Below are 17030 nucleotides of genomic sequence, written 5' to 3'. Positions count from 1 at the left end.
CTTGGCAATACAATGTCTTATTATGTTAAAAAACAATGTTATCATGTCTATCAAAGTGTGGTCTTACCTTGTCAAAACAGTGTCTTATTATGTTAAAAAACTATGTTATCATGTCTGTCAAAGTGTGCTCTTAACTTGGCAATACAGTGTCTTATTATGTTGAAAAACTATGTTATCATGTCTGTCAAAGTGTGCTCTTAACTTGGCAAAACAATGTCTTATTATGTTGAAAAACCATGTTATCATGTCTGTCAAAGTGTGCTCTTAGCTTGGCAAAACAGTGTCATATTATGTTAAAAAACTATGTTATCATGTCTATCAAAGTGTGGTCTTACCTTGTCAAAACAGTGTCTTATTATGTTAAAAACTATGCTATCATGTCTATCAAAGTGTGGTCTTAACTTGGAAAAACAGTGTCTTGTTATCTTAAAAAACTACGTTATCATGTCTGTCAAAGTGTGGTCTTAACTTGGCAAAACAGGATCATATTATGTTAAAAAACTATGTTATCATGTCTGTCAAAGTGTGCTCTTAACTTGGCAATAGAGTGTCTTATTATGTTGAAAAACTATGTTATCATGTATGTCAAAGTGTGCTCTTAATTTGGCAATACAGTGTCTTCTTATGTTCAAAAACTATGTTATCATGTCTGTCACAGTGTGCTCTTAACTTGGCAATACAGTGTCTTATTATGTTGAAAAACTATGTTATCATGTCTGTCAAAGTGTGGTCATAACTTGGAAAAACAGTGTCTTGTTATCTTAAAAAACTATGTATCATGTCTGTCAAAGTGTGCTCTTAACTTGGCAAAACAGGATCATATTATGTTAAAAAAAACTATGTTATCATGTCTGTCAAAGTGTGCTCTTAACTTGGCAATACAGTGTCTTATTATGTTGAAAAACTATGTTATCATGTCTGTCAAAGTGTGGTCTTAACTTGGCAAAACAATGTCCTATTATGTTAAAAAACTATGTTATCATGTCTGTCAAAGTGTGGTCTTAACTTGTCAAAACAGGATCTTATGAAGTTAAAAAGTTTTTTTTTTTCATGTCAGCGTGATGTTTACTTGTCCAATTAGTGCCTTAATATTATGTTAACTAGGCATGCAAACATGTCAAATTGTAGTGTTTGCTTGTCAAAACAGTGTGCTATGTTATCATGTCAAAGTACCGTGTGATCTTGTCTACCGAGCTTGCTATTATGTTAAGAAGCTATGTTATCTTGTTAAAGCGCGGTGTTATCTTGTCAAAACAGTGTTTTATTATGTAAATACGTTATGTTCTTATGTCACAGTGTGATGTTAACTTGTCCAAATAGTGTCTTATGTTACCATGTCAAAGGGTGGTGTTGACTTCTCAAAAAAGTCTCTTATTACTAGTATATTACTAGTAAATGCTCTGTTAATATGTCAAAGCACCGTGTATCTTGTCTACAAAGCGTGCCTTCTGAAGGAAACAGAAAATGGTGAGTTTGCTTCCCGAAACAAATTACCATATTTAGTATCCTGTTTCCTCTTCAGGGATTAAGCTTCCCTTCTGATAGCCAAACACAAGCATGATATGGAGCAATAACTATAATTTCATTTGAGCAGATATATTGCTTTTGATAGCAGACAGAGCCTTAAAGGGTTATAATGACTTGTACATATTGTGGCAGCCTCATTTTGGCTATGAACATAAAGCATATCAATTCTCGTAAAATCCTGTTTTCGTTAATTGTTTTCTCTTATATAATTAAAAGATTTGATTACTAATTCACCCTGCAAAAAGTATGATTGAATACATTGCTTTTTATTACATCCCTTTAACTATGAAAATGTTTGTGCAATATTGATAACAGTACTTTTTAAAAGTCTGAATTGGAAAACGGACGTACTATGTGATGGCATGCTGTGTGTTTGACCGTCTGTTTGTCCGTCATATTTCATGTCTGGACCATAACTTACAAAATTTTGCCTTTAAACTTGGTATTTAGGCCATACCAAATTGATATGTCGTTCGTCGGAACTACCGCATCAATAATTTCATTCCCGAGAAAAAAAATAAAAATCACCCGCCCGCACGTACATAAAAATCTCCGAAAAAAAATTTTTTTCCGATTACGCGGTCCGGAATAATAACGGCAAAACAGGTTTTATCGCCGTTTTAATGCGTCAAAGTGATATTGATCGGATTTCATACGTCCGTAATACATGTAGCTGATGTCCCAAACTCAAAAAGTCAGGAATTATGGTGTTGTTCATCATTTGTTTTAAATCTGGAGTGTCTGTGCTAGTGCCACACATGGCCTTCGATGTGCCGGTAGGTAATGAAGTAGGCACATAATAAAAAAAAAATTCTACTTTTGTTCAATACAGTGAAAAGAACGAAGCCCGACTTGTAAGACATGCACGGGGATGCAGTTAAAAGTATTTGGAAATATTGTTCAGATACAAAGTTTTCAAACCATTTGTTATCAGTTGTTTAGTTCAGCATGTTATATCTAGAGCCCAAAGCTGAGGCCAACTACTATCTTAAAAAAAATATTTGTTCACAGATCCTGACCGACCTATCACATTGTCTCGGCCCAAATCTTTTTGAACGTAATTTTTTTAGTACAGCAGTCAGATATTCTATCAAAACGCATTTTGTCAATTTAAAAATTGTTTAGCTTTTCAAATAAGTAGTGTTGATATGAAAATAATTTCTAACAAAATCTGTCCTTTTGTAACCCCAATTTTGCCTGTTTGTACACATGACGCCAGGATATATTAATTAGCTGTAAATTGATTGAACGAAAGAAACTGAAATAAAACAGACCTCCCCAACTCTAAATTTCTAGTTCAGTCAAAGCACAACAAACCACTTTTAAGGGTGGCCATATTGGGATCATTCTTTGACCGTCTGTTATCTTTTTTGCCTGAAATGAATCTCTACCACAAAAACTTAAGCTAGCCTGATCTGTTAAGAAATTATTCCAAAGGGATTTGAGCAATGTCAAAGCATCTGTCTGCCCAACTCCCTTTGGTCTCACTGGTCAAGTGGTTTATTACTTCCCCTCACCTCTATGGGTTGGAGTTCCACTAGGGGCACAAATTTGTTCATGTGTCAAAGCCATCTAACTGTGTTTCAGAAGAAATGTTATTCCACACATGTGCCTGTTTTGTCTTAAATATTCCTCATCATGTGCCGTTAAATAGGCACGCCTTCAGATTAATGTAGAAAAATCAAAATTAAAAATAAGACACTCATCCCTTAGTAATTATAATAACAAAATAAAAAAAAGCGATTCAGTGAGTTTTGGCAAGAATTTATTTGCAAAATCATTCATGTAGTCTTTAAAACATATAGAAAAGCTATATACTGTGATACCCACACTGTAAATGTTTGATTTCTGTGTTATTTCTAAAGAAATGTTAACTTTATGTATAATCATAACCGCCTCCTCAAAGGTCCAAGCTGGGAAAAAAAATAAAAAAAAGCCCGCTCGCTCCATGTAAAATCTACCCGCCTCTGAAAAAATCAAAATTGAGAAAAAAAAAATAAAATAAAAATTTCGCTCGCCCGCTCCTATTTTTTTTGAAAATTTTCCGAAGAACTATTAATCAATTTGGTATGGCCTTAGGTAGATAGCGATGAGGTGGTGTGCAGAAATTGTGGACCGAGTCGGAAAGTTGAATGCCAATGTCACAAAGGTCAAATTTATCCGTCATATTTCGTGTCCGTAGCATAACTTAATAGATATTCAAGGTATTGACTTTAAACAGGTAGCGACAAGACAATGTGCACGGCGTATAAAACGAGTAGGTAGGTAAAGGTCAAGGTCACAATTGGTGCTGAAACCTCAAATTTATCCGTCATTTTTCGTGTCCACGGCATAAATTAATAAAAGTTTAAGTTATTGAATTCTGTCTTAGCATTTAGGTAGGTAGATGATGTGCAAAGCGCAGAATCAGATCAATATGTCAAAGGTCAAGGTCATAGCGTGGTCAAAACTTTGCATATATGTGGCAGTAAGACGAACTGAACTTAGCTGGTAGTCCAAATGTCAAGGTCATAAAGCTTGTTCAAACGTGTTTAAATTTGTCCATTATATTTTAAGGAATATACATGGGTGGTGATTAGTGCAACAATCCATGTTACTCACTTCCCCCACAACACACAAACCATAAATATTACCTCCCTCCCCCAACCACCACCACCAAAAACGCAATTACTTTTAGTTTCTTGTGCCTTAATTAGGATTCCGTCATTGCCGTCACAAAACCTCCATTCCTCTTCCCCACTCCCACTCCGCCCCCCACCACCACACACCCTTCTTTTCAATAGACATACCAAAAAATAAACCTTAACTTTTATTTCCTCAATTTCTGATCTAGAATTTCGGGTATAGCTTTGCTTAGCTGTTGACTATCCATGTAAGAATGCATACTGTCTTTACTACAGCCTTGTCTGCTTTACCTGTTTTGAGTATAAACTGGGAGTGATAATAATACGTTGTAATTTTGACGAAGGTGTAGAATAAAACCGCTTATTATTATTATTATTATTATTATTTTGCCTCTTTTCAAGCTGCACAGCGAAAGATCAAATGCTTTCCTGGTGTGACACCGCCTACCTGAAATATGAGACAATACATGGAGAATGAATTACAATGATTCAGTTTTGCAAACCTTGTTTGCTAGTTCAAACGATTTTTTCTACCTTTGAACAAAACTTAAAGAAAAATACGCTCTTAAAATGAAATTAAAAGGTAATGCTGAAATATAACGTTGATCAGGGAGGCATTATAAGGCATAGGGGTTTTTTTTTTGCTTGTTTGTTTTTGCCAGGGGGAAAGGTGTACACTAAGAACATGTGCTGAGCTGACCATTTGAATTTCTGAGGGTCGGGGACCGGGATTTTTCTTCAGAATTTGAAGGCCAGAATATCTTTCTTCATCGTAAAGCAAAAATAATTTCTTTTTGTTCCACATGTTTTTGTTTTAATTTCGTTATTAAAAAAATTAAAAGGCACAATATATACAAGTCTTTTTTAGACTGAATTTTTGAATGAGTTGTTTGACAAGAATACAGTTCCTAATTTTGACCACTGTCATATACTTCTATAAAATCTGCTAATAATATATAAATATGTAAAGTTATAAAATGACTTAACCACGCTTGCTTAGATTTTCTTGAATTTTAATTGAAAAATCACAAGCTAGTTTCCGCTTAGATATTCTTGAATTATAATAGAAAATTCACAAACTAGTTTCTTGTAAGAGGAGGTTAAATGAACTCTCACAGGGAATTAGACATTGGTATATTATTTGGAATCTCAAAGACGCATGGATAACTAACAAACAAAGGCTTATATTAGGTTTGATATTTGTCTTTGTTTTTAGGAAAGGGTAAGAACGAGCAATCATCACAAAAAGAAGTCAAAGTTGCAAACGGGTTCTTCAGTTCCATGCAAATACACAGTGCACCCAACAGATTAGTTTACTGGAAAGTTTTACATGGACAAGGTTCTAAAATCAGATAGATATCATCACGTAAAACGCCGCCTTCAAACTGGATTACAGGGCATCTGTCTCAGTCATGACAATATTGTACAGCAGTACTTACAGGACCAACAGGTCAGGCAAATTGCCCCTCCCTCCACATTTCCCGACCTTAGGTCTTTGTGATAGTTTTTTCTTCTATGCTGAAAGAAAATGCTGGCTGGGCATAGCTACAATTCCAGAAACGCCCTTGTTAGCTTGAAATTTAACAGTGTCTGCATAGTTAAACCAAGGGCAGACCACTCTACGGCTTTCAGATCCTGGATAGCCCGGATGGAAAAGGGCGTTTCTTTTAAAATATTTTATTTTATCATGTGTGCGCAGTATGCCTAGATACAGATCTTTGTATATAGTTTTATGGACAATCTCAAAATGTGCTGAGTTCCCCTTGCACACCTTTATTTTCGATCAATCAAGTTTCTTGTGAATAGGAAATCGTTTTGAAAATTTCTTTTAAAATTGCATGTCATACAAAAACAAACAGCGAGCGTTTGCTAGTTTTTGCAATTTTATCCAACAATAAGCTGTTTAGAGTCGCTGAATTAGTAATGTCTTCTTGACATTTAACGATAAACTCAGTGAAAAGGATAAATAATGTGAATAAATAGCCTACATTTTGGTAAAATTTTCAGATTTCACATTGCCAAGGACAAAATTTTATTTATGATCAAGGTTTTATGAAATAGTTTACTTGAGTGAAGTGTTGTTAAAGTTTTCTGAAATATGATAGACGTAATCAGTTAGAAATATAGCGCTACCAGGACTATTTGATCTCAATTAACCTCCAGCCCTTGGTCCAAACTGACCAATAGCTGCAAACTCAAAAAACCACAGGTTTTAACAACTTACTATGAAAACCTCTGGTTTGATAGACGTAAATCCCTGGGAGCCGAAAGCTCACACAAAGTGAAGAAAACATATATTTAAAAATGAAAAAAACAAATCCAGAAGGAAACTTTAAACTCCACACTGAAAAACAATTTACAATAGTTTTGTCCTTATTAATTAAAATAATTTACAATTGTTTGTTCATTTTGTTTTACATAATTAACTTTTAGTATTTTATACAGTAAATCATAAATGTTTATACCATCTTGTAACATTTTTATGAAAAATAAACAATAATAACCACACAATACACTTATTTTGTTTTGATATTGTATGCTGTTATACTTTACTTCAGGTATATATTTGATTACTTCTTTCGACGGAGGAAGTCCAAACGGGTCAAAGTATATTTTATTTACATAACAAACCCAGTGTGTTCCAGACCCAACAGAGTCGTCCAAATTTATAATTACACATTCAACCGAAAACTTCATCTTTGATCCTTTTGTTTTTGGTAAATTATTTCTACTAAATACACCCCTAAAGTTTTTAATTTTTAATTGTTTTACCCATTGTTCAATTTCAAAGTTAGAAATAGGTTTTGTTTATAAATTTTACTTTTATTTACAATAAGACGTCTGTAAGGTCTTCTTTGAGAGTCAATTTGTATACCTTTTCCATTAAGAAGGGATGTAATCAAAGGTATTCCAAGACTAGCAGCCAGCATACCTAGAAACCTACCGTCTTGTTTTTGTTTTTGTGTTAATTTAATTACTCCAGATCCCACTAATTGTTTTCTTTGATTTAGTGTAAGATATGGTGATATCATATTTCTCAGATAAACCAGAAGGCCTAGAGCTTAGATATTTGACATGTAGCATTGCCTAGAGGACCTCTACAAAATTTGTTCAAATCATGACCCCCGGGGTCAAAATTAACCCCGCCACAGGGGTCACTTGATTTTACATAGGAAAATCTTCAAACATTTTCTAAAAATAAACCAGAAGGCCTAGATCTTAGATATTTGACATGTAGCATTGCCTAGTAGACTTCTATAAAAATTGTTCAAATCATGACCCCCGGGGTCAAATTGACCCGGTCCCAGGAGTTACTTGATTGTACATAGAGAAATCTTCATAAATTTGCTAAAAATAAACCAGGAGGCCTAGATCTTACATATTTGATATCTAACATTGCCTAGTAGACTTCTATAAACTTAGTTCAAATCATGATACCCGGCCAGGGGTTACTTGATTGTAGATCGGAAAATCTTCCAAAAAAAATCTAAAAAATCATCAGTTTGACATTTGAAACATGTAGCTCATATTACTCAGGTGAGCGATCCAGGGTCATCATGACCCTCTTGTTTTATAAATTCTTCCTCAGTATTTAAAAACGGTTAAATGTAAATTATTTGCTAATTTTTTATTCCTACAGTTTATTCACACTTTATCTGCCTCAACAAACCATATTTTAGGCGTACAGTTATTTTATGGAACATACACTTTATACGGAATGCGTTTTCTGGATATAATGCGCAAGTGAGTGTCACATTTTTGTAATTCATTTTGTCATATAGCTTGTTTGCAGCATTTCTTCAGATGGCGTGTCCACGTGTTGTTTACAAACAAAACAACTTATGCATTCAATAACTTTTTAACACACTTCATCGCGCGTTGTTATAACTTGTAACATACTCTTCAATATAGTCGTCACACGATGTACAGACGACTTTATTCTTTAAATCAGCAAACTTGAGATAAAATGGCTAAAATATGTACTTACCTACTTTCACTTTCGCTTATATCCGCCATTTTCTTTTAATTAACCTTTTGCTCTCGCATAAACTTTTAACGAACCCAAACACGTTCGACCCCCTGTTTATGTGCATAACAAAAATGTGGCAGCCACATTTTAATCAAAGCCTTTAAACGTTGCCCTAAGAAACTTAGGATTTCAGCGGAGTTTAATTTAAAGGAATTGTTAGATATTCGGATTTACTTTGTCATTCAATATCATGTTTATGCAAAAGTAGAAATTTTTGCAAAATTACTGGCTAGCCGAGTAGGTAGAGCAATCAGGTTTCGGATAGATGCAAAACACCTCGAAACTGGTCATTCAGCATTTTTATTTTTAATACAATGTATTTTTAGCTCACCTGAGTCAAATGCTCAAGTGAGCTTTTGTGACCGCTCAATGTCCGTCGTGCGTCGTCCGTCGTGTGTCGTGTGTCCGTCAACATTTTCTAAAAAAATCTTCTCCTTGAAAACTTCTGGGCAGAATTTCACCAAACTTCACAGGAATGATCCTTGGGTGGTTCCCTTTCAAAGTTGTTCAAAGAATTTAATTCCATGCAGAACTCTGGTTGTCCGAAAGAAAAAACTTTAAAAATCTTCTTGTCCAAAACCGCAAGACTTAGAGCCTTGATATTTGGCATGTGACATCATCTTATGGTCCTCTATGAAGATTGTTCAAATTGTGCCCTTGGGGTGAAAAAAGGCCCCACCCCGGGGGTCACAAGTTTTACATAGACTTATATAGGAAATAACTTTAAAAATCTTCTTATCTAAAACCACAAGACCTATACCTTTGATATTTGATATGTAGCATTGCCTTGTGGTCCTCTACCAAAATTATTCAAATTATTACCCTGGGATGAAAAGAGGCCCCGAATCGGGGGTCATCAAGTTTTACCTAGACTTATATAGGAAAAAACTTTAAAAATCTTCTTGTCTGAAACTGCAAGGCCTATGCTTTTTATATTTGGTGTGTTGCATTGCCTTGTGGTTCTCTACAAAAATTGTTCAAATTATTACCCTGGGGTGAAAAGAGGCCCTACCCGGGGATCCCAGATTTAACATAGACTTATATAGGGAAAAAAATAAAAGTCTTCTTGTCTGAAAGTTCAAGGCCTAGGCTTTTGATATTTGGTATGTATCATTGCCTAGCGGACCTCTAACAGGATTGTTCAAATTATCCCCCTGGGGTGAAAAGAGGCCCCGCCCTGGAGGTCACTTGTTATATGAGTTATATAGGTGGACTGTTTACATATTTACCTGTTGTATCCAAGTGATTACGTGTCACCTTACTGTAACCTGTAACCTACTTTCTATTTTTCTTTTTTTGAGATACAGCCTTGAAATTTGGATGACGTGTACCGTTTTGCATACCGGTCTTAAAACTGACTTTTCAGTTACCATGAATGTGACCTACTGACCTACTTTCTAATATTTTAGCATCAGTTTGCCATTTTTAAAATGTGTTCAAGCAAAAACTGTACTCAGGTGAGCGATATAGGGACATCATGGCCCTCTTGTAACTTCTTTTAGTAATTGTTTCTCGTTTCATTGTTTTATTGATGAAAAGTATCTAACTTCTTTTCTTTTAATAGAGGCCAAGATAAGGTAATTTTGATCAGTTATCATCTTCTCTTATATCGCCCCAGTCGCCACTTTACACAGATGCGGTACGGAATGTTGATTTCGTTCACCATTCCAAAAACGTTCCAAAATCTTAGCTAATCCAATCTGATTAATGTTTTAATGAAAATTTTACGGTTGAGAATCACCCTTGCAACTTATAAAAAATGACGCATGGTGGTATTAAACGAACCTTTTATCCGTCAAATTTAACATGAGTAATATACTGTGGTCAAAATAATCGTTTTTACTATTTGAAATAAATATGTGACCTATGCGATGTAAAACTTAATTGTTGAATCTTTAGATTGACTGCTTAATGATACCTAAAGTTGCTAATAAAATTCACGGTTGAAAAAAAAACAAAACAAGTAAGTTCTACGTAATATAAAGTAAGTCTTGTGAGTGGGCGTTTTGCACGAACATACTAATAATGCATATTGATTAATAATGGAAGAATTAGGGGTGGAAGGTTATTAGTCCCCTACTGGTTGAAAACCAGTTTTGTGGACTATAGGAATGCGCTTTTCCATCATTCTGTCATTCCGTCATTCCGTCCATCCGCAATTTCATGTCCGGTCCATAACTCTTTCATACATGAAGGGATTTTAATATTACTTGGCACAAATGTTTCCCATGATGAGACGACGTGTCGTGCACAATACCCGGACCCCTAGCTCAAAGATCAAGGTCACAATTGGAGGTCAAAGGTCAACAGGGCTTTTTTCCTGTCCGGTCCATAACTCTCCCATCCATAAAGAGATTTTAATAATAACTTGGCACAGTTGTACCTCATAATAAGACGATGTGTCGTGCACAACTTTCAGACCCCTAGCTCAAAGGTCAAGGTCACACTTAGCAGTCAAATGTTAACATGGCATGAACAGGGTCTGTTTCGTGTCCGGTCCATAACTCTGTTATTCATTAAGGGATTTCAATATCACTTGGCACAGATGTTCCCCATGATGAGACGACGTGTCATGAGCAAATCCCGGATCCCTTGCTCAAAGATCAAGGTCATAATTGAGGGTCAATGGTCAATAAGGCTTTTTTCCTGTCCGGTCCATAACTCTGCCATCCACGAAGGGATTTTGATATTACTTGACACAAATGTTCCCCATAATAAGACAATGTGTCATGCGCAAAACCCGGACCCCTAGCTCAAAGGTCAAGGTCACAATTGGAGGCCAAAGGTCAATGGTTTTTTCCTGTCCGGTCTAGAACTCTGTCATCCATCAAGGGATTACAATATTACTTGGCATAAATGTTCCCAATGATGAGACGACGTGTCGTGCGCAGCACCCAGAAACCTAGCTTAAAGGTCAAGGTCACACTTTGAGATCAAAGGTGAATAGGATTTTTTCCCTGTCCGGTCTATAACTTTGTCATGCAAAACAGGATTTTAATATCAGTTGGCACAAACATTCCCTTGGATGAGACAACATGTTGTGCGCAAAGCCCAGGCCCTAGGTTTAAGTTCAAGGTCATACTTAGAGGTCAAAGTTCAAATTCAAGAGTGACTTTGTCCGGAGCATTTCTTCTTTATGCATGGAGGGATTTTAATGTAACTTGGCACAAATGTTCACCACCATGAGACGAATTGTCATGCGCAAGAACCAGGTCCCTGGGTCTAAGGTCAAGGTCATGCTTAGAGGTCAGAGGTCAAATTCAAGAATGACTTTGTCCGGAGCATTTCTTCTGTATGCACGGAGGGATTTTGATGTAACTTGGCACAAATGTTCACCACCATGAGGCACCCTTTTTTTGAATTATGTCCCTTTGTTGTTACTATAAATAAATTATATTGTAACTTTTTTATTACTGGCCGTAGGGAAAAATCGAGACAACTTTTCTGTGGTACAACATGCATGTTACATCAAATTTTTAGGTGTATATTGATCTATCTCTACCAGGTAAAGAGTTTCTTGTGGACTTGTGTATATATTTTATTTTTTTTTAGGATTAATTTCACCTTGTTCCTACTATTTATAACTTTTATGCTAACTTCTTTATAATCGGCCATAAAAATTCCAAATGAAAACAACTGTAGGTTTTTACATAAATTTTAATCCAAGTGCTTTGTTATATTATATTGTATATATAATACAATATTGTTTATACATCATTGACAGATATCAGTTCATTATGTTATTCTGCAGTAGAGAAAAGTAGGGGACTTTGTATTGCATGGCAATACTTCATTCACTTGTTTATAGAAATTCTACACTTTCTATTCAGGGCCAATGCGTCTCCCAATACTTTGGAAACGCCATGATGTCCGGTCCTATATATAGCAAGTACATTAATCATTTGAATTAATTTGATGCCTTAGGGCGATCACATAGATTTATGTTGTAAATGGTGAAAGAAGTAAGATGATTCCAGGACTCTGCAGCAAACTTGATAAATACGATTTATTTAAACAACTTTGGACTACCACAGCCATTCATTTATCCGACAATATTGGTTATTGTTTACTTTTCTGGCCAGTGACGTGGCATTATTCTTCACTGTTTGGCCTATTTTAAACCTTGTCTTGTATAAAAAGAGATACATTTTTAGTCATTGTTAAACTCTTTTCTACAAAAGTAGAACGTTAGAGGGCGATTTGTTACTTGTTGAGACGTACTTTGATTTATTTCCTAACAAATTATCTGTAATATGACATGTAATAGAGACAAATGAAAAACAGTAAATAAATATGGCGCATCACATATTTCTCTTTTTAATTTAAAACCTGGAAAATAAGGAAGAAGTCTTATATATATCTAATATATACATGCATTGAATCTCAATAAAATAATCCAAACTTCCTTGTTGTAAAAAGTGCAGTTTGAAATCTTAAACTTGAAGTATGTAGTTAACGTCGAGTAGAGTTAATATGATTTGGTTCAGTATATTCCCAAAGTTTATCTGTTTAGCTATCGATTAAGCATTTACTTGTTTTAAGATAGTTTGAGTTTAAAATGTTCAATAATGGCGGAGTTATTGATAAATGTGGTTCTTGTTTGTTTTATAAATATCAACTGTGTATTAACTGACGAAAGAAGTAGTCGTGAAGAAACAATTAATGTTAAAACACCTGCCTTTTCTCCCGATGAAAGGTACCAGGACTTGTTTCCGCTGACCAGTGAAAACTTCACCCAGACTTTGTTAAGAAATCAAGATCCGTGGATAGTTATTTTTCATGATGGGTATGTGGAAAAAGAGTGGAAGACAGTGGCAACACATCTTCGAGGTTTATGTTGGTTTGGTCTGATAGATGTAACGACTGAGAGAGACTTAATAGATTCGCTGGTAAGTTCATTTCATGTTTATATAGAACCGGGAAGTATTTAAGTAGATATCTAACCTGTAACGCAAGGGAGATAAATGAACCTGGATACAATTTTTTATTCCTTCGGACCGATTTGTTATATGGTTTCTGCACACTTTCGAATGCGTAAATCAGTAGAGTAGAAATATGTGTATGTAACAATTCTTGCAAGAATTCATGTTACTTTGTTAAACGCTGCAAAAGGTCTTCATGATCTATTCATCTAATAACTTTTAATTCGAAATTCTGCACAATTTAGCACACCGTTCAAATGACCAGTCTGAGAACACATGGCTTTTACTATATTTTTAAGAAGGCAAAATGTTGAAACCACTGGTATCTTGGATGCGCTGAGGTAGCAACAGTAGAACCTGATTATTTCATAAACACATTTGAAACTGAACTAGATTCCTTTTTCCTTAATTATGTCATTTCATTTTAAGGATAAGCCCAGTTGCTATAGCCTATAAATATTCCGCGCCTGAATTTAGCAGAATCTGGCATATATTTCGAATGCTTTATCATGATTTTTCAAAAACATTTCAGGAATACGACAATTCTCAAGGACCTGCGAGATTTTATCCATACGGAGATAGAAAAACGAAGGAAAGAAAATGGCGTTTGGTAAATAGCCAGAACGAGGCTCGCACGGCAGCTCTTGCATCACTTCCGGATAAAACACAAAGGATTTCAGGAGACAGTATACGAGACCTGCTGCTTGAATGCTTTACGTCACGGCCATCGAAATTTCCGGCTTATATAATTACAGGTATTAACTGTTGATATTGTATTTTACCAGTAGCTGAACGCTCCAGATTTGGCGACCTTTATTTCTTTTATGAATATTAAATACAATTTAATAAAAAGGAAAGCGTGGCGATTAAGTTAACCGTTGTAATGGCGCAAAGCTCGAGCTCTAACACAGTTCTTGCATTTATGATTACTAACGAAGACAAACAAACGTGTGATTTTAACAGTTCATCGCTTTAAAAGATCGTTGGTGGTACCCAGGACAGAAAATAGTGGTTTCACAGTACCTTCAAATCTATATATAAATGCTAACCTCATTAAAATAAACAGTACCTTGTATATTTCATGCGTAAATAAGTCAAAGTTATCTTACAGTTTGGCCGGTATTTTATGCATTTGATATGTTGCAAAAAAAAAACTTGGTAACGTGTTAGAATCGAAACAGTATACCTCATGTTGTGATTTGCTCTTGAATAAAATCATTGTTTGTCGTTCAGATGCGTATTATTATATAATTCCTTCGCATCTGAACTCCAAACAATGATTTTTTCAGCGACAAATCACTAAATGAGATATATTATTTCTTAAACAACACAAGTTTTCAGTCTTTTCTGTTTAGAAGAGAAATAAATCGGGCCCTGGTAGAATCAATAGGCATTTTTTTTAGAATTTTAGCGTTTTAGAATTGAAAATGATGCACCCTCTTAGACTTAAAATGGTGTTCTCTTCATTAACTTACCCAAGAACCTCATGAAATCTGCCATGGAGTGTAACTAACTGTGCTTCACATTTTGTTAGGATCAGTAAAGTCATTGCATAGTTATTCGCTCCCGAACTTTTCTTTTAACAAAGCGGTGTCTGGGGATATTTAATAACTCTCAGTGATACCCCTAGATATTTTCAAACAAATTTGATACGTACTTTCGGATCATTTCAGACGAAGACGAGACACCCTCTGTATTTAAAGCTATTGCTAAAAGGTTTGAAAAATATTTTCTGTTTGGAAAAGTTGTTCGCCCGACTAGCGAGGATTTACGTAAGCTTGGACTCAAGGACATGTACATCAACCCGCCGGAATTATTTGTAATTATCACTGAAAACGGAAAAGCAGAAAAAATTGATGCTATCAGATTTGAAGTCGACAAATTCGGGAAAATGAATTACACTGCTATAATGCAGTTTCTTTTCGCTGTTAATGGGAACTTTAGGCATGAACTACCGGGCGACAACATGGCACAACATCAACAGGAAGCGGAAATGGCTGATATTATAAAAATTGAGGAGAGGCGGTTTGAAATCTTACGCGATAATGAAGACCACGCAGATGCAAAACCACACTTTGAGGAAGAACAAAATAACTTCAATTTTAAAGTGACCAAACACGTTGGATTGAAGGATGAACTGTAGACAAACACTAAAGTAACATATAATGGTAGACATGAAAACATTCGTTTATTATTAGATCATGAATTGATAAGCCGGCAACATATCTTTTCTTAAATTATCTTAAAGATTCAAATTGTCATAAAGATTCAAATTGTTTTATTCATAAAATGAATCCGTTTTTTTTTTGTAATTGTTTTCTCCGCTTTTCTTAAACCATTTGACATTTTAGCATAATCAGTTCTATATGTGAATGAAAATTGATCAGCTCAAATTCCCTATTCATGCAATGTTTCATATATTCAGAATTACAAAGTATTATAAAACATTTTTAGCTCAGATCAAAATCATTATAATGATATTTAACTGTACAGTATCTTTCAAATTGTTGTAAATTTCCCCCATCTTCTCGAGTTTGTTTTGTGTTGAAATTTAGATGCATTGCGGATCTCGCTTCAGTGTCTCGTGAATGTAACGTATAAATTGTTCATCTCGGCTAACCGCATTAGAATGTATCTTGAAATATACGCCTGCTCACAAGCTTCCAGACCAGGCAGGGGACCTACTTGATATTCCCACTGAAATGATGTTTAAACATATATGTAACACTTTTGCTTTATCTTCTTGTGATAGGTTCTACTGGCGAAAAGTCACAACTAATTTTACATTAGAACGTGACAATTCTTCTTGGAACTTCGGGAAGTCGACATTGGTTCAGTATCTACTTTGATTTACATTCGAGAAGAGGAATGGCTGAAATAGAATGCTGTTATAACTTGTAGCCCGACCCACTTGCTTTTGTTTCTCATTATGTCTATGAATTATTTATTTTTTTGTTTGGTTTAACGTCGCACCGACACAATTAACATCATATGGCGACTTTCCAGCTTTGATGGTGGAAGAAGTCCGTGTATTATTTCATCACGAGCGAGCACCTGGGTAGAACCACCGACCTTCCGTAAGCCAGCTGGATGGCTTCCTCACACGAAGAATTCATTGCCCCGAGTGAGGCTCGAACCAACATCGATGAGGGGATTTGAAGTCAGCGACCCTAACCACTCGGGCACGGAGGTCTTTGTCTATGAATTAAGTATTATTATGTATTCTAAATGGTTTAACTAAATTTTACTTATGACATTAATCAATGAGGCTTGCTGTTAAAATGAGAATATCTGAAGAAACATAAGTTTGTTAAAGATATATGGTATATGTTTTACTTTTGAAAATGTTTTTACGGCACATCCGGAAACCGTTTAGTGCTTTTTAGTTTTAGATCACCAAAGCGTCTCATCTTACGACCCGATGTGACAAGAAGATTAATGTTGGCAGATATCGCTGCTTTAAGTCAGCTTCAAGAAAACCTGCTGATGACTGCTTTGCATCATCTGCATACGGTAGCCAGAGTATTTCATTTTGAAATGGGTTAATCTGGAGTCATTTTCAAATCATTGAAAATGTGGATGACATTTAAACACATGTTGTTTGATTGAGCGAACACAGACATACCTCAGACGGAAACATTTCTCTGTTCATTCCATTAATAGTTAGTCCTGCATACAAACATGCCCGGGGATGAGTTTCCGCCAAGTCCCACTCTATACAGCTGTGACTGCAGACATTAATTTCGAATTCAAAGTCTAAAAAATCAAACCTTTGATATAAAAGGAAATACTATTTATCTTAGATTACAAGCACAGACATTATATCAAAATGACAGAAGTATTCTGTCACTAAAGACACTTTAAACTCCAATTATGCATATTTGGCTTTCTTGTGTGTGGGCTAATCAAGACGCGTATTTATTTCTT

General features: G+C 35.2%; 1 protein-coding gene across 1 annotated transcript; it reads left to right on the top strand.

Moving 5' to 3' along the window:
- The first annotated feature begins 12626 nt into the window (after positions 1–12626).
- LOC123525053 (uncharacterized) lies at positions 12627–15635 on the top strand. The gene is made up of 3 exons (XM_045303744.2): positions 12627–13070; positions 13636–13858; positions 14777–15635. Exons 1-3 carry the CDS (start codon positions 12750–12752, stop codon positions 15244–15246), a joined length of 1014 nt encoding a protein of 337 aa, XP_045159679.2. The 5' UTR covers positions 12627–12749; the 3' UTR covers positions 15247–15635.
- The last annotated feature ends 1395 nt before the right edge of the window (positions 15636–17030 follow it).

Source organism: Mercenaria mercenaria, chromosome 3, assembly GCF_021730395.1.
Source record: "Mercenaria mercenaria strain notata chromosome 3, MADL_Memer_1, whole genome shotgun sequence".
Classification (NCBI taxonomy): Eukaryota; Metazoa; Mollusca; class Bivalvia; order Venerida; family Veneridae; genus Mercenaria; species Mercenaria mercenaria.
This window is presented reverse-complemented; position numbering and strand designations above follow the sequence as displayed.